Genomic DNA, 24,900 nt, shown 5'->3' on the forward strand with positions numbered 1-24,900 from the left:
AGAGGAAAATCTACTTTCCTTTTAGGAGAAACAAGGCAGTCATTCCCACGTCTACAGCACCTTGCCAAGAGAATTTATGCAATCCAGCAACAAGTGCTGCGAGCGAGTGCAGCTTCAGTGCAGCAGGGTGCATTAGAGGCCAGGCGCTCTCGTCTGAATGTTGAAATGATGTGTCAAAATGCGTTTTCTATTAGGCTACTATAATAAAAAAATGTACAGTACAGTGCGTTTCATTTAGGCTTTTTATTTATTTATTTTTGTCCCTGTGCACCGATTGGAGACGGAGTTCACTGCTGATATTCTGAGAGCTTTATAGGGTGCTTCTCATTTCTTATTTGTGTATCCTCGTTTCCTTTCCTTGCTTTCTTTCCTCGTCTTTCCACCCCTATAGGATGTGAGGGAAGGACGAAAAAAAAAAAAACTCAAGGACCGAGGAATCGAATCAAGTGAAAAGACACGTCCTCGTATTGTTTAGCGTCACTTCAAAGCGTCAATTAATGCTGGATTTGACTTGCACGTTTGGATTAACTGCATGTCATTAAAGTCATTCTCTATTTTCTAATAATCAATAAAGAAACATTCATTTAATAATAAAAAGGAATAAGCCATTCAAATGAAGAGCTCAGTCAGCAGATGGCGGGCGGGTGCGGTTTTAAAAATTGGTCAAAAATGTTAGTGCGGATGGATGGCGGACGGATGATGAGTTTTATGATGCGGTTGCGGATGAAATAATAGCCCATCCGCGCATCTCTATTATATAGTACATAGAATAACAGTCAAGCCGTTAATTTACAGATAATGTTTGTGATTTTTACGAACTTTTGAATATAATTTAAAATAATAGAAAAAATACTGTATAAATAATACTGTAATTTCCCTGTATAAAAAACACAAATGTCAATAATTTGTCTTTAATAATAAAGTACCTAAAATGAAAGTCAAACGGTTAATTTAGAGAGATTGGTTGTTTAAATGTGAAATGACAAAAAATTACTGTAAAAAATTTAAGGATATTTTCTGTAAAATTAGTTTTTTTTTTTTACAGTGCACCCCTGGTATAAACAATAGTGTCACGGATCTATTAGTGTGTGTTGAAGTTTTCCAAGTGTCCAGCAGGTGGCAGCAAAGCATAAACTAATGACGGAACTCTATAAATGTGTGTTTGTTGACCTTGACGGCGTCTGATTGACCGGGCAGTAAGGGCTTCTCCTCCGTGATGGCGATCTCCTGCATCTCAGTGGTCATGATGATCGGTTTACGCCGTCCTGAACACACAGAAACACAAACACACACACAGATGAAGATTATAAACAATGCGCCAGATCTGAGAGGCGCATGCGCACAGACGCTGTTCCGGCGGGAGCTGCGCGTCTCCGCTGGGCTTTGACTCTTCTTAATTAGAAATTACAGCTAGAACAAATTAACATAGAAAGAGAGACAGATTACAGTTCATACATTCCCTCGCAGAGCACTGGAGAAATCACTGCATCTGCTGTTGTACTGGCTGAGCTTATACAACTAGTGACAGAAGAAGTTGTTAACTATTGAACATCTGCATGCTAGCCTACAATATGAATACAGCTAGGCCTGTCACAATAATCAATATATCGACTTATCCTGCAATACTGGGAGATGACCTCAATCTTTTTATGAATATATGAATAGTTATTTGCTGGAATAGTCTTCTAAAATGACATTTATTAAGGCTCCTGTGTGTAAAAATCCACAAAAAGTGGATTTTTTTTTTTTTTTTTTTTGTGGTTATAGGCCTCATATCTGCTACTATTTAATAGTTAGATTTAAATACTGCATTGTACTGACATTTTAAAAGGGCACCTAAGATGAAAATCCTCTTTTGTAAGCCGTTTGGACAGAACTGTGTGTAGGCATAGTGTGTCCACAGGCATATTGGGGTGATATAAGCACAATCAGTCTCTTTTTAAATTCGCTGATGTTGAAATAGGATCCAAATCCCTCCTATTTTGAGGCTGACCGCAACTTGACGTTGGACTGCGGTGTCCCCGCCCACCAAAACTAATCAGAGTCCTCTAATGACTCACTAAATGAATCTTTACTGATGAATCTAATGACTATACAAACCACACAGATTATCCATAATGCAAACACTTTTCCCAAAAATATTACTTCAGCCACAACATCTTGTCTTTATAAAAGCCTGACAACATCTCTGACCAGTATATACACAGACATAACCAAGAAACAATTCAACAGTGAACTGTGATGGTAATTTATTTAAAACCAATTATACCACAATTATAAACCGAAACAGATGCAGACGAATCAAAGCACATCTCTGATTTCCTCACAAACTATTAAAACAGGCATAATTACTGTATTTACTAACGTAATGAGACAGAAAATACTGTCTCATTTTTTTTTTTTTTTTTTTTTGCAGTTATAGGCCTCATTTCTGCTACTATTTAATAGTTATATTTTAATACTGCATTTTACTGACATTTTAAAAGGGCACCTAAGATGAAAATCCTCTTTTGTAAGCCGTTTGGACAGAACTGTGTGTAGGCATAGTGTGTCCACAGGCATATTGGGGTGATATAAGCACAATCAGTCTCTTTTTAAATTCGCTGACGTTGAAATACGCTTATTTCACGCGGCCGTCATATTAGAGAACCAAAGCGAGGCTGCGGTGGGAAGAAACCCGGAAGTATAGGACTAGCACTGTAAACATTGCAGTGACATGCTGTGTACTGTAAACCTCCAGCTGCTGCCGAGATTTCAAAATGCAGATATTGGTGTAACCATCACTTTAATATTATTCAGTAAGTTTATTTTAAACAATTAAAAGCAATTTAGCATCAAACAACATCACAATCTCAGTGATGCGCTTAAGTGTCCTCCTAGGCTTCAGCTCATGGCACTAGTTAAACACCGTGAGGACACTTTTCTGCTTCAGCCTGTGATACCCGGTGAGTGATAATCACTGCAGTCTTCTGCAGCACACCCTCGTGTTGTCTGTAATAGTGTTGTCCCGCTACTGAAGTTTTAAACCCGGCTATTTCCCCGCTAACATGGAAGCGCTGCTGAGCGCGGATGTCTCGACACGACTGATCTTCACAGCTTCGCGCTTCTGTCTCCGCGTATCTGTGTTTCGTTTGCGCTCAGTTTACCGCTCTACACCCAGTGCAAACACAGATTCACGGACTGGAGCGCGAAGCAGACGTGAAGATCAGTCGAGTCATCAAGCAGATCGCTCGGCTCGTCTGTGTTTGTGCTCAGTATACAGCGGTGGGTGAACTGATGACCTTCTCGGCCAATCACAATCATTTCTGTTGAACACAAGAACACAATGACAAATCAGCGCTGTTTAAGAAAGCCATCAACATTGCCTTAAATGTTAGCGCGAAATTGCCAGTTTTTCTTTTAATTCAGTATCGTGTCAAGTCTAATATAGTGAGAGAATCAGTTTATTAACTCGAGTTTGATAAATCACATCTAAAACGTGTGTTTGGGAAATAATACGTTAGCTAACTAGTGCCATTTCCCTTAACTTAGCTGAAAATGAGCTCTGATATCCCTTTTTACATTCACCCTTCATTCAGAACGGACCTTCGGGTCACCCGGAACGCGATGAAACGATAAATTTGGGTCACTTTCTCTTCGCTGATAAGATATACAGCCAGTTACACAACATTCCTATGTAACTCCCAATGATACTTCCGGGTTTCTTCCCACCGCAGCCTCGATTTCACTTTTGAAAATGGCGGCCGCGTGAAATCAGTCTATTGGATCCAAATCCCTCCTATTTTGAGGCTGACCGCAACTTGACGTTGGACTGCGGTGTCCCCGCCCACCAAATTGATTGACACATGTCTCTCTAGTAATGTGTATTATCATATCAACAAGACAGGACTGATTCAAGCTCATCTTTAATAGCCATTAAAGCAGGACATTCAGATTGTAGATCAGATATTCTGATAGAAATTGTACAGTCTTTATGTCCTGTTATCTTTTAGTACAAAAAGCTTAGACCAGGGGTGCCCAAACATTTTCGTATGAAAGGCCAAAAGCCAAACATCACTGAGAGCCGTGGGCCGAAGGCAAATATACCAAACTATATCACATTGAAGTTGCCATGGGTAATTTCCCAATTTATTTCCTAAAATTTAAAAATGAACAGAATACATTTAATTTGAAGCGCATCCACTAATGCAGAATACCTTTTTAAATGATCACATTTACACTCACTGGCCACTTTATTAGGTACACCTGTCCAACTGCTCATTAATGCACATTTCTAATCAGCCGATCACATGGCAGCCACTCAATGCATTTAGGCATGCAGACATGGTCAAGACGATCCGCTGCTGCCACATTCAGATGATCGGGTCAGAATTTGGAATCAACAACATAAAAGCATGGATCCATCCTGGCTGGTGGTGGTGGTGGTGTTAAGGTCTTTTCTGTACTCAAATGGCCTCCACAATCACCAGAGCTCAATCCAATAGAGCAGCTTTGGGATGTGGTGGAACGGGAGATTGGCATCATGGATGTGCAGCTGACAAATCTGCAGCAACTGCGTGATGCTATCATGTCAATATGGAGCAAAATCTCTGAGGAATATTTCTAGTAGCTTGTTGAATCTATGACACGGAGGATTAAGGCAGTTCAAAAAGGGGTCCAACCCAGTAGTAGTAAGGTGTACCTAATAAAGTGGCCGGTGAGTGTAGTTCAATGCTGAATACACTAGTCAAGCAGAATCTGCCTTTGCCTTGACTTGCTCACCAAAGTCTCTGCATCGCCCTCTATCTGTCAGGTGACTGTATGTACATGTTCAGCTAAATCACAGCATTTAAATTGAAACACTATTTTCCGTTAGCTCTTAAGTGTCCCCATCATTCTCCATTTCTTCTCAGATATGACGACAGGCCAAATCAAAGGTTACCATATAGGTTAACTTTGGCCCGCAGGCTCTAGTTTGAGCATCTCTGGCCTAGATTATCAATATGTTTAAATTAATAAACATTTACTCGAGAAGCAGAATGACGATGTATTAAAGATCTGTCACTGAAAACATGAAGAAAAAAAATTTTTTTCATTTTTAGAAGGTAAACACAATCACCTCATTCCTCATTATCAGATTCCTCTTCTCCTGCTTTTGTCACAATTTATGGTGCAATTTATAATATGCCAGAAAGCTAATCTAAACACACCTCAAGAACACTAATGTCTAAAAGTTATTAAAAATGTTTAATAAAATAAAATAAAATAAACATCTATTTTGACCCCAATGTCATTAATTAATTCATTTATTCCTTCATTCATTCATTTATTCATTCATTTATTTATTTATTCGTTCATTCGTTCAATCATTCATTCATTCATTCATTTATTCCTTCATTCATTTATTTATTTTTTTGATTCATTCATTCATTTAGTTATTTATTCATTCATTTATTCATTCATTCATTTATTCACTCATTAATTTATTTATTTATTCATTAATTAATTTATTCATTTGTTCATTCATTCATTCATTCATTTATTCATCCATTCATGTATTCATTCATGTATTCATTCGTTCATTTATTCATTCATGTATTTATTTATTTATTTATTTATTCATTCATTCATATATTTATTCAGTTATTTATTTATTCACTTATTCATTATCCATTTATTTATTTATTTGTTTATTTAATCATTTATTCGTTTATTATTTATTTATTTATTTATTCATTAATTTTTTTCATTTATTCTATTTACTCATTTATTTGTTCATTCATTCATTTATTCAGTTATTTATTTATTTTTTATTTATTTGCTTATTCACTCATCAATTTATTTTTTTATTTATTCATTCATTCATTTATGTATTATTAATTAATTAGTTAATTAATTAATAATTTATTTACTTATTTATTCATTTATTTATTTTTATTCATTTATTCATTCAATTATTTCCTTTTTTATTTTATTCATTTATTTTTAATTAATTTTTTTTTTCATTCATTCATTCAGTCACTCATTTATTCATTCATTCATCTATTTATCCCTCCATTTATTGGCACAAACTCACAAAAGTCATAATATTTTATGACATTTTCTCCTTTCTTTCTTTAACAAAAAAGAGAATGAAAAACTGTTTTACAGTGTAAACATTAAATAAACACAGACAACAACATACAGGATGTTTTTTTCATGTAATAGTTCATGTAATTTATGTGGCTAATTGTTGCCTTTTTTAGTATCTGGAGAGGAATTTTAGGTTTAAAACTTCATGTATTGTAATGATAAAAACAACATAAAACTAATCGGAGTCCTCTATGACTCACTAAATGAATCTTTACTGATGAATCTAATGACCATATCAACAAACCACACAGATTATCCATAATGCAAACAGTTTTCCCAAAAATATCACTTCAGCCACAACATCTTGTCTTTATAAAAGCCTGGCAACATCTCTGACCAGTATATACACAGACATAACCAAGAAACAATTCAACAGTGAACTGTGATGGTAATTTATTTAAAACCAATTATACCACAATTATAAACCGAAACAGATGCAGACGAATCAAAGCACATCTCTGATTTCCTCACAAACTATTAAAACAGGCATAATTACTGTATTTACTAACAGAGACAGAAAATACATCTAAACACACACACAGCTTAACTTTGTAAACAATGCTGGGACTCACTTTTTATGTGTGTGTGTGAGTGTGTGTGTGTTTGCGCATGTATGTTTGAATATGTGTGCATGAATGTTTGTAGTTAAGTGAGTGAATGCATGTGCCTAAAATAGTGTGTTTAATTTATGGGTTTGTGTGTGTGTGTGTGTTGCATTTCTCTCTGTGTATGTGTGTGTTAGTTGTGTGTGTGTGTGTGCTGGGTTTAGACGTCAGTGAGTTGTTTCTTCTATATTTTAACCAAAAGTGATCAGTCGCACAGAAGCCCTCGTCTCTCTCTCTCTCTGATGCATGAAATCTTTACTCTGGAGTGTGTGTGTGTGTGTGTGTGTGTGTGTGTGTGTGTGTGTGTGTGTGTGTGTGTGTGTGTTCAGAGAAATCACACGAATGCTTCACCCACAGTCTAAAAATAATCCTGACGAGGAGCAGCGATGGCCAACTACACAAACACACAGAGCCCCAGAGAGAGAACTGACAAATAAAACTCTCCGAGGACTGAAGCCCATTACGCTCCATTAGCGCCACACTCATGCCATACAGTAACCCACCAGACACTGCAGAGATTAAACAAGCTTATCAAAGCGTTCCCCCCATAACTTCATAACTATAGCGAACTGATCAACACTGGCATTCAAACAGACTGTCCTTCTGAAAAGAGAAGTCAAGTTCATTGTGCTGAATGCACTCACAGTGGACTTAAAAGTGCTTAAAAGTGCATTTAAAATATAATTTCAAAGAGTGTAAAATATAATAAATAAGAGTGGTTAAATGGTGACATCAAAATAATGTCAAAATAAACTTGTAAACATGTTTAAATACATAAAATAGTGCTACTAAAACAAAAGGATACTAACACCAAGTATACCTATACTGAATTTCCAAAACACACTTAAGTATGCTTTTTAAGTAGAATCAAATTAAAGTGTGTTGTTAGCCGTATATAGGTGTATTTTTGACAATTTTAAAAGTAAATTTAAATGTTTTATTTAGGAAAATGTGCTTGCAGTCAACTTGGTGAAATGATAAAACAAAATACTTATATTTTATAATATTTTATTAAAACACTTAAGTACACTTTTAAACAACGTCATATTAAGTGTTTTAAAATACATTTTAAATTCTACATTTAAGAAAATGGGCTTGCAGGCAACAGTATTAATGAAATAATAAAAATGCTTAAAATAAATGTTATGTTTTATTAACACACTTAATTACACTTTTACATAAGGTCAAATGAGGTGTATTAATGTGCATTTTAAATTCTACATTTAAGAAAATGGGCTTGCAGGCAACAGTGTTAATGAAATAATAAAAAATACTTAAAATAAATGTTATGTTTCTTATGTTTTCTACATTTACGAAATTGTGCTTGCAGGCAACATTATTAGTTAAATAATAAAAAATAACGTCAAATAAATTTTATGTTTCTTAACACACTTTAGTAAACTTTTAAATAAGGTCAAATTAAGTGTTTTAAAATACATTTTAAATTATATATTAAAGAAAATGTGCTTTCAGGCAAAAGTATTAATGAAATAATAAAAAATACTCAAAATAAATGTTATGTTTCTTAACACACTTAAGTACACTTTTAAACAACAACAAATTAAGTGTTTAAAGTACATTTTAAATTCTACATTTAAGAAAATGGGCTTGAGGGCAACAGTATTAATGAAATAATAAATAATACTTAAAATAAATGTTATGTTTCTTAACACACTTAAGTACACTTTTAAATAACATCATATTAAGTGTTTTCAAGTACATTTAAAATAGCATATTTAATAAATTGTGCTCACAGGCAACAGTATTAGTAAAATAATAAAAAATACTTAAAATAAATGTTATGTTTCTTAACTCACTTTAGTACACTTTTAAATGAGGTCAAATTATGTGTTTTAAAATACATTTTAAATGATATATTAAAGAAATTGTGCTTGCAGGCAACAGTATTTGTGAAATATTAAAAAAATACTCAAAATAAATGTTATGTTTCTTAACACACTTAAGTACACTTTTAAACAACAACAAATTAAGTGTTTAAAATACATTTAAAATAGTATATTTACGAAGTTGTGCTTGCAGGCAACAGTATTAGTGAAATAATAAAAAATACTTCAAATGAATTGTATGTTTCTTAACACACTTAAGTACACTTTTAAATAACACCATATTAAGTGTTTTAAAATACATTTAAAATAGTATGTTTTTAGAAATTGTGCTTGTAGGCAACAGTATTCGTGAAATAATAAAAATACTCAAAATAAATGTTATGTTTATTAACACACTTAAGTACACTTTTAAACAACATCAAATTAAGTGTTTTAAAATACATTTTAAATTATATATTAAAGAACATGGACTTGCAGGCAACAGTATTAATGAAATAATAAAAAATACTTAAAATAAATTTTATGTTTCTTAACACACTTAAGTACACTTTTAAACAACGTCAGATTAAGTGTATTAAAGTGCATTTTAAATTCTATATTTAAGAAAATGTGCTTGCAGGCAAAAGTATTAATAAAATAATAAAAATGCTTAAAATAAATGACATGTTTATGAACACACTTAAGTACACTTTTAAATAATGTCAAATGAAGTAAATAGTTTAAAACAGCTTGAAGACAAGATCATTTTAAGACAAAGAAAAGTGTAAGTGCTTATTAATAGTTATTAAGGTATGTGAATACGATCCTGCAGAATATGTGCTTTATAGGTACTAATAAACGGACGATATCTTAACAAAAGGCTCCCTAAGTGTTTCAAGAAGCACTCTTAATTTCTACTAATTGCATTTAACTTAAATTTTAACTAAATCTATTGTAATCATTTTATCACTTAATTGTAATATTGTGAATTTAAGTGTCCGAAAACATTTGAGTTCACAACTTAAGTATGTTCTTAAGTGTATTACTTGCATAATAAGCACTATGTTTCTACTAAAGTAAACAGCAGCCATGTTTCTGCTTGAAGACGACCTCATATTAACACAATCAAAAGGGAGACAAGAGAAATTGATGATTTATCAACACTTAAGTACACTTTTAAAATAGTCCAAATAAAAGGTTTTAATAGTATATATTATTTATACACGTAACGTACTACTTAAGTGGTTCAAAAAGCACTCTTAATTTCTACTAATTGCATTTAACTTCAATTTACCTAAATTAATATTGTAATATGCATTTAAGTGCACAAAACAACATTCCCTTGAGTTCACACTTAAGTATGCTCTTAAGTGTGTTATTTGCATAATAAGCACTGTGTTTCTACTAAAGTAAACAGCAGCCATGTTTCTGCTTGAAGACGACCTCATATTAACACAATCAAAAGGAAGTCAAGAGAAATTGACGTTTTATAAACACTTAAGTACACTTTTAAAATAGTCCAAATAAAAGGTTTTAATAGTATATATTATTTATACACATAATGTACTACTTAAGTGTCACGGTTGCAGGTTTGTGCGCTCTTCCCGAGTGTCTGTTTGATCATGCGAGTTTGTTTTGTTTTTGTTGTCCACGTGTATTTGTTTTGGTCACGTGTCATGACGGCACTCAGTTGGTTTGATTAGTTCGCCAGCTGAGGCTCATTATCACGCCTATATATATGCGACGTTTTCTGTGTTTCCTTGTTAGTTCGTTATGTGTGCTTATGTGTTCGTTTGTCTGTGCTCAGGACCGTGCGGAGTTACCACTGGACCCTGTTTTCCCATCTGATCCCTGCTCTGGTTTCTCCTAGTCCTAGCACCGCACTCTCTGTTACATTTATCTTGACTGTGTCAATAAATACTATTTCAATTGCATCTTGGATCCATCTGAACATTCTTTGTACGTGACATTAAGTGGTTCAAAAAGCGCTCTTAGTTTCTACTAATTGCATTTAACTTCAATTTACCTAAATTAATATTGTAATATGCATTTAAGTGCACAAAACAACATTCCCTTGAGTTCACACTTAAGTATGCTCCTAAGTGTGTTATTTGCTGTGTAATCGGTCTGTTTATGTGTGCAGATGTACTGTAGTAAACAGCAGCTGTGGTTCAGCAGAGCTGATGTGTGTTTTCAGACAGTGTTTATTGATGTATGGATCGATACGACGCCAGCCGCTCTCATGCATACGGCCGTCTGACACACTGACAAATGCCTGAAGACGACAGAAAAAGAAAGTCCAGACCACGAACATGGAGATAAATGACAGAAAAAGGTGTGAAGGAGCGTAGGAGGATCGAGAAGAAAAACCTGTCAAGATCATGTTCAGGTCACAGCTATACTGACAGAAACACAATTAGCAGATTATAGAAATAAACTGGATATTTAAGAGACGTTTATGCGTTTAAAATGGATTGAAATGTTTTGCTTTTAAAGTTTGAGTGATGTAAAGTGTGTTTTAAAGATGTCTGTTTTTGTAGTGATATAACTGAAGGAATTATTAAGCAACGAAGAGAATTAAAGAGATGAAAATCTGAATGCAAAATGTGCATTAAGTGCCATAAAGAATTGTAATAACAATAGTAGTAAATAGGGCTGCACAATATATCATTTCAGCATCGATATTGCAATGTGCACATCAGCAATAATCACATCGCAAAGATATGCTTTGTTGCGTCTGAATTATAGTTGACCAGGAGAATTGTATTCAATCACTATATTTATATGGAATATGGAAAAGTCTTAGAAATTTTGTCTAGTTTCCAGTCCAGATATCTACATTTCAAGGCAAAAACAAGATTATCTCCCCCCAGTGGCAGATAATTTAGCTTGTTTTAAGGAAAAACTCTTCATTTTGACTTATTTCTTCTTATGGTGAAAATTAAACAATATGTTTTACTTGATCTAAGTATTTATTTTGATATTTGGACTGGAAATGAGACAAAACAAAGAAAGAAAAGCATTGGTTTGCATTGTTATTATTCCATTTCTGTACTTGAATACTGTTAGACTCTGCAGAAATCCATCATATAGAGCTATTTAATATATCTTGTGAAACTGTATTCGTATCGCAATATTTAATCGCAGAACATATTTATAGAGCAATATTTTTCCAATATCGTGCAGCTCTAATAATACATCTATTTTTTAATCACTTTCATATTTTAATGCAGAATACTTTGATTTGAAAAATTAGTTTGAGTAATTTGAAAATAACTATAAAAACTAAACATTTTAGAAATTATTATTTTTACAAATGTGACTCAAATTCAAAATTACATTTCAAACTTATATATAATGACTTCTTTTATAATATTTACATTACTTTTTTATTTTATAATTTTTTATAAATTAACATTAATAACATTTTTATAAATTATTTATTTATTTCATAAAAGCAAGAAAAAGTTTTTTTTAATATAGCACATTTAAAAACAACAAATGTTGATCAATGTGTTTTACAAATCAAACACACAAAATCTAAACTTACATACATACATACATATACATATATGTATATGTATATAAGTGAATAAAAAACATTTTAAATAAAATAAATAGTGGAAAAAAAAGGTCCAAAATGTGGTTTAATAGTCTTAAAAATAATAAATAAATAAATAAATAAATAAATAAATAAATAAATAAATAAATAAATAAATAAATGCTGTAAATAAATAATTAAATAAACAGTGGAAAAACAGAAAGATCCAAATTGTGGTTTAATAGTCTTTAAAAAAAGAAATAAATAAATAAATAAATAAATAAATAGTGGAATAAACTGAAAGGCCCAAAATGTGGTTTAATACTCATAAAAATTAAATAAATAAATAAATAAATAAATAAATAATTAAATAAATACTGTAAATAAATAAATAAATAAATAGTGGAAAAAACAGAAAGGTAAAAAATGTGGTTTAATAGTCTTAAAAAACATAATAAATAAATAAATAGTGGAAAAACTGAATGGTCCAAAATGTGGTTTAATAGTCTTTAAATAAATAAATAAATAAATAAATAAATAAATGCTGTAAATAAATAAATAAATAAATAGTGTAAGAAACAGAAAGGTGCAAAATGTGGTATAATAGTCATAAAAGAAATAAATTAATAAAATAATAAATTAATTAATAATGATATAAAAATATACATTTTAAATGTTACATATGATATATAAATAAACAAATAATCTTAGTTAAATTAAATACAATTTTAATTTCAATGGTAAAACTACTTTAAATTTTGTTTTGTTGACTTTTTGGCATCATTTATAAAACGTACCTTTGTTTTTCTGTGTAATTTGTTGTATTGTAGAGTACTCTGGTCAGCTTCAGTTCAGTAGTGAGGTGCTACATAAATACAGGTTAATTTGATTCATCTGGAGTTTTCTGGAAATCTCTTTTTGCACAACTGATAAAATGCAAAAATAGGTCACAAATTATAGTATAATGCAACATTAAGACATTTAACTGTGCACCTTTTCTCACTCTCTTACATCACAGCAAAGTAAATAATATATCTGCTGTGTGTTTAAACTACTGCTTTAAAAATGAGCTAAAACAACACAATTCTGCAGGGTTTTTTGGAGACAGCTTCAATGTTTCAATCCACTTCAATCTGTAAAAACAAAGTCAACTCAGTTCCTTCATGTTGCCCCAACACAAACTGATTGTGTGGAACCCAGCATTTATTAGAGCGCAATCATTTTTTGGGAGACAACTTCATTGTTTTAAGTTCAATCCGCTTACATTTGTTACTCTGACATAATAGATGTGTTTGTACAACATGACCGAATTGTGTAAAAGCCTGCGTTATTTACAGCGTAATATCCATGCTTTCCCACTGAATGCAGAAAGAGACTCCAGAAACCCAGAAATATGAGCGCCTCATGACTGAAATTACTGATGAAAAGCGTATAAAAGCCTGATGAAGAGCCGGATGTGCATTCATTCAGAGGGTCTGACCGCAGACACAGACTGAAAACAGGCCACGGCTTCATCGACAGACTCTAATGGATGAAGAGAACGCATCGATCTGTACACACACACACGCACACACACACACACACACACACATGCACAGCAAACCAGACTATGCTAATGACCTCTGAATATGCAGATATATTCAAATCTCCCTTCGCACTGTAAAACTCAATCATCGTGTGGTCCAGAATCTGCGAATCACTGGAGGAGAACAGGTTTGTCTGATGAACCACAGGCCATTCGCTGCTTCTTTTCTTTTATAAAACACTGAATAAACTAAGGTGAGGCAGTGGCGCAGTAGGTAGTGCTGTCGCCTCACAGTAAGAAGATCACTGGGTCGATCCTCGGCTCAGTTGGGGTTTCTGTGTAGAGTTTGCATGTTCTCCCTGTGTTTGCGTGGGTTTCATGCGAACACATGCGGTACATTTGAACTGGGTAGGCTAAATTGTTCGTAGTGTATGTGTGTGTGTGGATGTTTCCCAGAGATGGGTTGCGGTTTAAAGGGAATCCGCTGCGTAAAAAATGTGCAGGATAAGTTGGTGGTTCATTCCGCTGTGGCGACCCCGGATAAATAAAGGGACTTAGCCGATAAGAAAATGAATGAATAAACTAAAATAAACCAAACTACATTCAAATTGACAATATTAAATATCAATCAATAATGAAATAAATCACTTTTTTACATATGAACTTATTCTTATTTACATACAGTTGAAGTCAGAATTATTTTTCCCAAATGATGTTTAAGAGTGCAAGTGAATTTTTAAAGATTCCTATAATAATTTTTTCTTCTAGAGAAAGTCTTATTTGTTTTATTTTGGCTAGAGGAAATTCAGTTTTTAATTTTTTAATCCCATTTTATGGTCAGTATTATTAGCCCCCTTACACTGAAAAAAAATGCTGTCTGCAAAAATGTTGCAAACTATTTATTTGTGTTGAATTTAAACAAACAAATTAAATTTAGTAATGTTCATCTTGATTTGTTTGTTTAAAGTCAGCCCAAATAAATTGTTTACAAACCCTTAACTTAATTTTTTTAAGTAAATATAAGGAATCGTCTTTAAAAAAAAAAAAAATTCAGTGTAAGCAGGATTGTCTCCAGAACAAACCACTGTTATACAATGACTTGCCTAATTACCCTACCTTTACCCTAAATTAACCTAGTTAAGCCTTCAAATGTCACGTTAAGCTGAATACTAGTGTCTTGAAGAAATCAATTATTAGAAATGAGTTATTAAATTTATTATGTTCAGAAATGTTTCAATAAAATCTCTGCTAAACAGAAATTGGGGAAAAATATGTAGGGGGGCTAATAATTTTGACATCAACCATGTACATTTATACACACACACACATTTTTATACACACACATACATATATATATATCAGGGCTCGAAATTAACTTTTTTACTTGGTAGCACCGGTGCTCCCAACTTCAAAAATTTAGGAGCACCAGAAAAAATTTAGGAGCACCAGAAAAAATTTAGGAGCACCCACCAAAAATGATTGAGCACCACTGCAAATTGTATTTTAAGGGACTTATTGTATTTTAAAACAACATCAATTAGGACTAACAAAAACCAGAAACAACTATAGCTAATGCTGAGATTACATTGATATTTGTGTGCAATAATTAAAAAATGTGTGTCTAATAGTTCTAGAATATTAATGATGATGAAAATGACAATAATAGTAACAATGAATTACATTTCTCATCATCATGCTGCCTTGAATGTGTTTGAATGTAAGTTATCTGCTATAAAAAGTATGTTACTTTATGAAAAATAAATGTATAGTTTGCATCAAACAAAAATGAAGCATTGCAGTAAGAAATATTTATTTTGTACTGCTAAACGGCATATATATGCATGTCAGTTTAATAAATAATATTTCTGCTGCAAAACAAACAAATTATAATAAAATATTAAATTCAAGGCTGAAAGCTGCAAAACAGTCATCAGTAACTAAATAAAAAAATAATATACCTCAAGAAAGAATAGGCAAAAGAAAGTAAAGTCTCACTTCTATCACTCTTTAAAAGTTTTGGTTTCAGTTTGTGTCAATTTAAATGTTCCGTCTGAGCTGATTTTCATTTTTCTGTGTTTGTGGAAAAGCAGGCGAGTCAGCAGACCCCATTTATGAGCAGGTTAAGCACCGGCGCAATACCGCTGTTTGTTATGAGACGCAGTTTCAGTGTAAACTTAGTAAAGGCGAGCTTCTTTGGCGATGATACAGTATTAGATGTGACTTTTAGCGGACATTTGCGCTGAACACGCAGTGTATGCAACACATCGGTTGTTTCTCAATATGCGTTCTTCAGCAGTCTTGCGTCCTCGTGTTCTCGTGCAACGTCATCATCAGCTGCCTAAGTTCAGTTCCAATACTCAAGACCGCAAGTACGGAGGACGCGTGAAACTTCCCGGATGTGTTCTTGATATCGAGGACGCACCGATGCAGACTACAGCAGCGAGCTCGCTCTGGAAGTCCCAGAAGTCATTGCGACTGGAGGTGGGAAGCGCAGCATTTTATTTAGATTTATTATTAAAGTTCAGAGATATCACTTATTTACCTCAGGAGTTTCCCTAAATGAAACGGTGTAAGTAAACATTAACATCAACATCTTAATAAAGGAATAAACACATTAAGGGTGTTTGTTTGATGAAATTCGTATTAAAATTTGTTTTATTTATATTGTGCAGAGTATATTTATAATGTTTTTATGCAAAGTATATATTTTGAAGAGGGGGGAAACAATAAATCGTTGTATGAAGGCTGTAATGTTTAAATAATTTCCATTTAAAACACGTGAAGGTCACATGACCATCAGGAAGAACGCAGCATCTCATTTCTCAAAGAACGCGTTCTCTGCCCTCGCGGTCTCCTGGGTTCGTTCTTCCGAGGACCCCTGGCAAGACCGCACTCTACAAGAACGCAAGTCCATTCTCTGCGTTCTTGGAATTGAGAAACAGCCAATGAGATTCAGCCACCTTCTCCGAAAAGCGCGTACTCGATTGATCTCAGCTGGCGGATCAATATTCACCACGTGTCATGATCGCTCTCATCTGCGCCTCAACTTTAGGTGGGGTTTGCACTTTGCAAACCTGTGTGCTTTAAGTTTTCACACTTTAGCCGTTTGCATTTCCCGTGGACATAAAAGCTCCCTCCCTGTCATCTAACAGTGGAAAGCCTTGAGTTATTGACAGCTAATATGAACCAATATAGCGGCAGGGAAGAGCGATTCAGCACGTTTTTAAAAAAAAAATCAAAACAGGTCGCACTAATGCGGCCAAATATATTATGAGGTCGCATCGATTAATTTTCGGGCGCATATGCGACCAAAATGGTCGCAATTTCGAGCCCTGTATATATATATATATATATATATATATATATATATATATATATATATATATATATATATATATATATATATATATATATATATATATATGAGCAATATCACACTCGTAGCAGTGCAACATGGCTTATATCGGCACTGGTGGGAGGCGTGCGTTGGCACGAGGCCACAGGCCGAGTGCCTTAGTGCCCCCACCAGTGCTGATATACAGCCATATCGCACTGCTACGAGTGTGATATTGCGTTTATACAACAGTTTGACGGCATAATTGTGAATATAAAAACTAAATCAAACATGGAGAATCTCAAAAACCCTTGTGTATGAGGAACTACTTTCTTCCGGATTCAAATTATAAGCTGAAAGTAAAAACAGTTGAGCATGCATCTTTTAAACTGGTTTGCTGGTTGTATGTGGGCGGAGTAATACACAAAAGAGTAAAGAGGCTGTAGGAGTTCTGATATTGCAGAATATCGAACGGCTATCAGCCAAAAAGATTTGAGAACCAGACAGAACTGTTGTATAAATATATATATATATATATATATATATATATATATATATATATATATATATATATATATATATATATATATATATATGTGATGGCCCCAGGATTCTAGTTTGAATGTGGCAGATCCTGATTGGGTGCCTGCTTGCTCACCAATTGGTTTAAATCATATAAATAAGAGTGCAGTGCCAGCTTCAGGATGACGGTGTGGCTACTTGAACATCCTCATGTGTTTCATTCTATAACCTTTTGGTTTTGTTTTGTGATTATATCTTAAGTTCTTGACCTTCGTTATTTATCCCTAGACATTTGTTTGTTCCTTAATTTATTGTTCTATTAGCTTTAAGTATAATAAATAAGTTGCATATAGATCCTTTTGCTGTCTGAGCTCTATTATGTAGCGACTCAAACGAGGGGGTCGTATCAATATACACAGTTGAAGTCAGAATTATTAGCCCCCCTTTAAATTTTTCCTTTTTTTATATTTCCCAAATGATGTTAAATAGAGCAAGGAAATTTTCACAGTATGTCTGATAATATTTTTTTCTTCTGGAGAAAGTCTTACTTGTTTTATTTCGTGCTAGAATGAAAACAGTTTTACATTTTTTTAAAGCCATTTTAAGGTCAATATTATTAGCCCCTTTAAGCTATTTTTCCCCCTGATAGTCTACAGAACAAACCATCGTTATACAATAACTTGCCTAATTACCCTAACCTGCCTAGTTACCCTAATTAACCTAGTTAAGCCTTTAAATGTCACTTTAAGCTGAATAGAAGTGTCTTGAAAAATATCTAGTCTAATATTATTTACTGTCATCATGACAAAGAGAAAATAAATCAGTTATCAGAAATGAGTTATTAAACCTGGCTGAAAATCCAGCTTAAACACGCCTAGGCTGGTTGGCTGGTTTTAGCTGGTTGACCAGGCTGGTTTTAGAGGGGTTTTGGCCATTTCCAGGCTGGTTTCCAGCCATTTCCAGCCTGGTCTTAGCTGGTCAGGCTGGAAAATGACCAGCTAAATCCAGCTAAAACCAGCTTGACCAGCCTGGTTTAAGCTGGACATAGCTGGTTTTGGCTGGGCTCCCAGCCTGGCTAGGCTGGTCAAGCTGGTTATAGCTGGTCATCTCCCAGCCTGACCAGCTAAGACTAGGCTGGAAATAGCTGGAAACCAGCCTGGAAATGGCCAAAACCCCTCTAAAACCAGCCTGGTCGACCACCTAAAACCAGCCAACCAGCCTAGGCTGGTTTAAGCTGTTTTTTTTCAGCAGGGAAACTATTATGATTAGAAATGTGTTAAAGAAATCTGCTCTCCGTTAAACAGAAATTAGGGAAAAAATAAACAGGATGCAAATATTTCAGGGGGGCTAATAATTCTGCCTTCAACTGTATATATGCATGAATACATGCAAGAATTTTATTAAAAAGGTAAATGTAGACTTCAACTTTACACTCACGCTGCATGCACAACAGCTCAACCCTCCTGCATGAAGTGATGTTTTTACTGCGCAGGCAAACGCAGTTGAGCAACATCTGATCCTGACAAAGATTCCTCTGTTTGAGAAACTTACGAGACCCGAGTGACGCTATTAAGAGTCCAAACAACATTAAAAACCATCCAAAACATCCCAAACACTTATGACTGAGAACAGAATAAGAGGAGAAAACTTTCCACTGCAAACAAGCCAGCATATGCAGCTCTCCTGACAGTAACCGTACTAAACATTACATTCAGTTCAATTCATCTTTATTTCTCTGGAGATTTCACAATGTAGATTCTGTCAAAGCAGCTTCACATAGAAGTTCTAGTAAAATGAAACGGTGTCAGGCCAGTTTTCAGAGTTCAGTTCAGTTCAGTGTGATTTAATTTTCACTGCAGAAAGTCCAAACACTGAAGGGCAAGTCCAATTCAGCTTTATTTGTGTAGTACTTTTACAATGTAGATTGTGTCAAAGCAGCTTCACATAAATGATCATGGTAACTGGATCAGGGTAGTTCAGTTTTTAGTGTTTAAGTTCAGTTCAGTTTAGCTCAGTTCAGTGTGGTTTGAAATCATTACTGAGAGTTCAAACACTGAAGAGCAAATTCATCAATGCGTAGCTCTACCAATCCCAAATCCATCCACAAGTACCATTAAAGTGGACCTGTTACGCAGAAATCACTTGTATAAGGGGTTTAAATACAGTTGAGTGTCATCAGTGTGTGACTATAGCCAGCATCTAATAGGGCTGCTCGATTATGGGAAAAATCATGATCACGATTATTTCAGTCATAATTGTAATCAAGATTAATCAAAATAATTATCAGTTGAAGTCAAAATTATTCACCCCCTGGAGATTTATTTATAAATATAAATATTTCCCAAATGATGTTTCACAGGAATTTTTCACAGTATTTCCTATAATATTTTTCTTCTGGAGAAAGAATTTGTTTTATTTCGGCTAGAATAAAAGCAGGTTTAAATATTTTGAAACCGATTTTAGGGTCGACATTATTAGCTTCCTTAAGCAATATATATTTCTGATTGTCGGCAGAACAAATTACTGTTATACAAAAGCCCCTTTCACACATACACACCTTTCCGGAAAATTACCGGCAACTTTCCGGAATGGTGTGTACAGTATGTGTGAACAGGCCCTTTTTGAAAATACCGGTAAATTCGTTCTGGCTATTTTCCGGAAAGAGAAGTTGTAACATTACCGGTAATTTGCCGGAATGCTGCGCTGTGTGAATGCAGAAGGAAGATTACCGGAAAGAGCGCGTGCACGTCTAGAACGTGTTGACGTGAGACGTCTGCTTTAGCCAATCAGAAGAGTCAGACGCATTCACGTCCGCGCGGTTTATGAGAATAAAAGCCTTTGAATATTTTCCCAGACACATTTAGCTGCTAGAAATTTGTCAGATCACGTTTATATGTTCTTCTTAATGCCAACTGTGTAATTATCGCTAAGATGCTTATGATTAGCCATTGTTCGTTTACCTCCAAGCATTGCGTGTGCCCATAAACAGTCTATGAGCGCCTGCACACAAACATATCATGTAAATCTCGACATGCGAAAATGTTTCTCTATGTTTTCATCAAAGTTGTTCACAGTACTGATCATCCACAGAGTTTGTAATGTAGTCAAATGTTTACAAATACAAGCACAGCCGTTTAGAGCTCATTTCTGGTTAATGATGTCAGAATTTACCGCTATTTTGGAATGGATGTGTGAATGCTGTTTTCCGGAAAAATTCTGTAACGTCCTCGCCTGTGTGAACAGCGCTTTTTTGAATTTACCGATAAAGTCGTTCCGGAAATTTTCCATATATTTACTACTGTGAATACTATGTGTGAAAGGGGCTAATTACTAGCCTAATTACACTAATTAAGCCTTTGAATGTCACTTTAGTCTTAATACTAGTATCTTGAAAAATATCTAAATTTATACAGCAGTTCTGTCTGGTTCTCCAATCTGATTGGCTGATAGCCGTGATATATTTAAGTAATATCAGCACCCGTACAGCCTCTACCCTTTGTGTATTACTCCGCCCACATACAGCCAGCAAACAGCAGACACTACAGATCTAAAGTTTAAAAGATGCTTGCTCAGCTATTTAACTGTCAGCTTATGATTTGAATCCAACGCGGAAGAAAGTAGTTCCTCATACAAAAGGGTTTTTGAGACTCTCTATGTTTGATTTTGTTTTTATATACACAAATATGCCGTTAAACTGTTGTATAAATGCAATATCACACAAACAGCAGTGCGATATGGCTGTATATTGGCACGCCTCCCACCAGTGCCGATATACAGCCATATCGCACTGCTACTAGTGTGATATTGCTCATATAATGTGCTGTCATCATAGCAAAGATAAAATAAATCAGTTATTAGAAATGAGTTATTAAATCTGTCATGTTTAAACTGTGCTTTAAGCATCTTCACTGTAAGAAAAACACTACAAAAGTCCTTCAGTCAAGAGCAGTGAGGGATTTTCTCCTGTTGTTGTTTGATTAATAATAGAAACATGCGGCAGCAGGAATATCGCGCGCTGTCACTTTAAGAATAGTGCGGCTCTGATATATGGTTTCTCTTTCACATGTCTTCTGATTCTCAACTTATTTATTACACAAATAAAGGTTAATATGAGTAATCACTAAACGTACAACTGGAAACTTTGCTGCTTAAACAGTCCATAAACAGACATTGACAATCCTCCAACTGTGTGTGTTATATGCAATCAGTCAGGAACAGGTGTGTGTGCATGGTGCATGACTGAACCTTGTAGTCCACGAAATGGCAGATTTATAGTGAGTTAGCGATCAGTGAATATACCAGCGATCTGCTCAAGCTGACATTGATCATCATTTGGTAGCATTAACCCTTTAGATAAGCCTGTGCTGAAGAGTTTCTGCCATTTATATATGGAGTTCATTGGAGTAAAACAGCAGATTATAGTGTGTGTGTGTGTGTGTGCAGAAATACACTTACTGTGTTTACTGACAGCTGAGTTGCTTTTTTTTATTCTGCTCAAGCAAATCAAGCGCACAAAGGTCTTCTCACACACTATACACCATATAACCCCTGCTAAAAAATCCAGCTTAAACCAGCCTAGGCTCTTTGGCTGGTTTTAGCTGGTCGACCAGGCTGGTTTTAGAGGGGTTTTGACCACTTCCAGACTGGTTTCCAGCCATATCCAGCCTGGTCTTAGCTGGTCAGGCTGGAAAATGACCAGCTAAATCCAGCTAAAACCAGCTTAACCAGCCTGGTTTAAGCTGGTTTTGGCTGGAATCCCAGCCTGCTTGGCTGGTCAAGCTGGTTATAGCAGGTCATCTCCCAGCCTGACCAGCTAAGACCAGGCTGGAAATGGCTGGAAACCAGTCTGGAAGTGGCCAAAACCCCTCTAAAACCAGCCTGGTTGACCAGCTAAAACCAGCCAAAGAGCCTAGGCTGGTTTAAGCTGGATTTTTTAGCAGGGGTTATATGGTGTATAGTGTGTGAGAAGACCTTTGTGCGCTTGATTTGCTTGAGCAGAATAAAAAAAAGCAACTCAGCTGTCAGTAAACACAGTAAGTGTATTTCTTCACACACACACACTATAATCTGCTGTTTTACTCCATTGAACTCCATATATAAATGGCAGAAACTCTTTAGCACAGGCTTATCTAAAGGGTTAATGCTACCAAATGATGATCAATGTCAGCTTGAGCTGATCGCTGGTATATTCACTGATCGCTAACTCACTACAAATCTGCCGTTTCATGGACTACAAGGTCCAGTCCTGCACCATGCACACACAGCTGCCAGCCTAGGCTGGTTTAAGCTGGATTTTTCAGCAGGGACACCATATAAAAGTCAGAAATTAAGCTTTTTATGCACTGTAACTGATAATAAAGTACAGTACAAATGACATATTTGACCTCTTACCATCAGGGAAAACCAACAACAGTCATAACACCAAGATCATACGTGGTCATGGCTTTGCAGTCGAAAAATGTGATTATAATGGAAGTCAATGAGGCAAAAACAGCTACCAACATAGCTAAAGGGGAGTCAATTAGACCCCAGTCTTATGCTTTGGGAAAATGCTTTGACATTTTCAAAACCTCGTGTTAAAATAAGATGCATTACCAAAAATCTTCCCATTTGCTGAAACGCAGAGAAAGTTATGGCCAAATTAAGACTCAAAATCAGCCCAGAGTGGCTGAAAACAACCCAACAGCACACAGCCAAACTTCTTATCTATTTCCACATTATGATGCTGAACATCAAGTAGTAAAGCTATAGTTTAAAATATAAAAATGCCACCATAAAGCCCGTTTATAGTATCAGTGACGCAGAGCTTATATAACCAGCGTCCGCGTTTCGCTCTCTCTGCTGTCCTGCTGCATTGGAGACTGTAAAAGCGTGAAGAAATAAAGTGATAAACAGCTCGGCTGGCAAACACACTGATGTTTTCATGTCTTACTCTGGGTCCTGTGCCAGAAACAGCCATCCTTCCTTATAAACGGCAGCCAGAGCCACACTAAACCCACTCTCAATCATTTCCCACAGGACTGCTCTGAGATCAGCCTAAAGCACGAACACGCCAGACCAAAGTTAGCGACTGATGCTAAATTTGGAAAACAAGACATGAGAACATTGGGAAAATCAGATAGCACTCAAAAGGGAAACACATTTATATTTCTGGCAGATGCTTTTGTTTGGTGGCAATTCATAATTTATGATGCCACTTATGTTCTGTGTAGTTACAAAAGTAATTAGAGTTAATTATGCATAATTACATACAACTGACTGCCCAAATTGTAACACTTATCATGTAGTGAGGACATGTACAGTAGTTAATCAATATTAGTCATTAGGTAACAAGGAAAGCGAAAATAAAGTTTAACTTTTTGTTTTAATCATAAGCTTGCTTCATTTTGACAAAAAAAAAGACAAGCACAAGCCCATTTCTGATTAAAAAAAAAACAAAAACATGGCACAAAGTGAGAGAAAATACATTATGAGCTCAAACATTCTGGAATTAAAAGTTGTATTTATAACAAATCAAATGAGATAAATCATTATTTTTGAAATCACACACACACACACACACACACACACACACACACACACACACACACACACACACACACACACACACACACACAGTAAAGACTGAAGATGTTCTATAATTATGAGACAAAAATTTGCATGAATAATTTCATAATGTCACATTTTAATCTCATTTTATCTCATATTGTCATTGTACTCAGTCATTTTTATCTCAAACTGTCAACATTTTTTATCTCATACTGTTATTTGCATCTAATTTTTATTTCATACTGTAATTTTTTTATTATCTCTGTCAGTTTTATAAATTTTTTTTATCTCAAACTGTCAACATTTTATCTCATACGTCATTTTTATCTCATACTGTTATTTATTTCTCATGACATTTTTGTATCTCATTCTTATCTCACACTGTGAGCATTTTCTCATAATGTCATTTTTATCTAATTTTATTTTATACTGTCTTTTTTACCTCATGCAGTTAATTTATTTAATGTCATTTTTGTACCTCATTTTTATCTCACAGTCAATATTTTATCTCATATCGTCATTGTTATCTAATTTGTATCTCAGACTGTAATTTTTATCACAAATTGCCAACATTTTTATTTCATACTGTAATTTTTACCATATTTGTATTTCAAACTTGTCATTGTATTTCATTTTATCTCATACTGTCAAATGTATTTAATTTTTATCTCAAACTCGACGTTTTTACCTCACACTGTTATTATCTCATTTTATCTCACACTGTCATTTTTATCTCATACTGTCATTTTAATTAAACTTTTATTTCAAACTGTCAACGTTTTTACCTCACACTGTTATTATCTCATTTTATCTCATACTTTCATTTTTATCTCATTTTAATCTCATACTGTCATTTTTATTAAACTTTTATCTCAAACTGTCAACGT

The 24,900-nt window shown here is 34.4% G+C and overlaps 1 protein-coding gene and 1 long non-coding RNA gene across 12 annotated transcripts in view; both read right to left on the minus strand.

Moving 5' to 3' along the window:
• The window catches only part of LOC147842925 (uncharacterized), a 959,952-nt gene that overhangs the window by 426,711 nt on the left and 508,341 nt on the right, over positions 1-24,900 (minus strand). The window lies entirely within an intron of this gene.
• ndrg2 (NDRG family member 2) overlaps positions 1-24,900 on the minus strand; it is a 136,153-nt gene that overhangs the window by 52,583 nt on the left and 58,670 nt on the right. For all 11 annotated transcript variants that reach the window (XR_015494716.1, XR_015494715.1, XR_015494714.1 and 8 more), the window contains 1 exon segment: positions 1,171-1,265. Coding sequence is in view for 5 of the 11 variants with exons in the window: in XM_087259256.1 (XP_087115382.1) it covers positions 1,171-1,245 (75 nt within the window). In the remaining 6 variants the exon portion in view is untranslated.

This window comes from Danio rerio, chromosome 7 (assembly GCF_052040795.2).
Source record: "Danio rerio strain M-AB ecotype USA chromosome 7, GRCz13ab, whole genome shotgun sequence".
Classification (NCBI taxonomy): domain Eukaryota; kingdom Metazoa; phylum Chordata; class Actinopteri; order Cypriniformes; family Danionidae; genus Danio; species Danio rerio.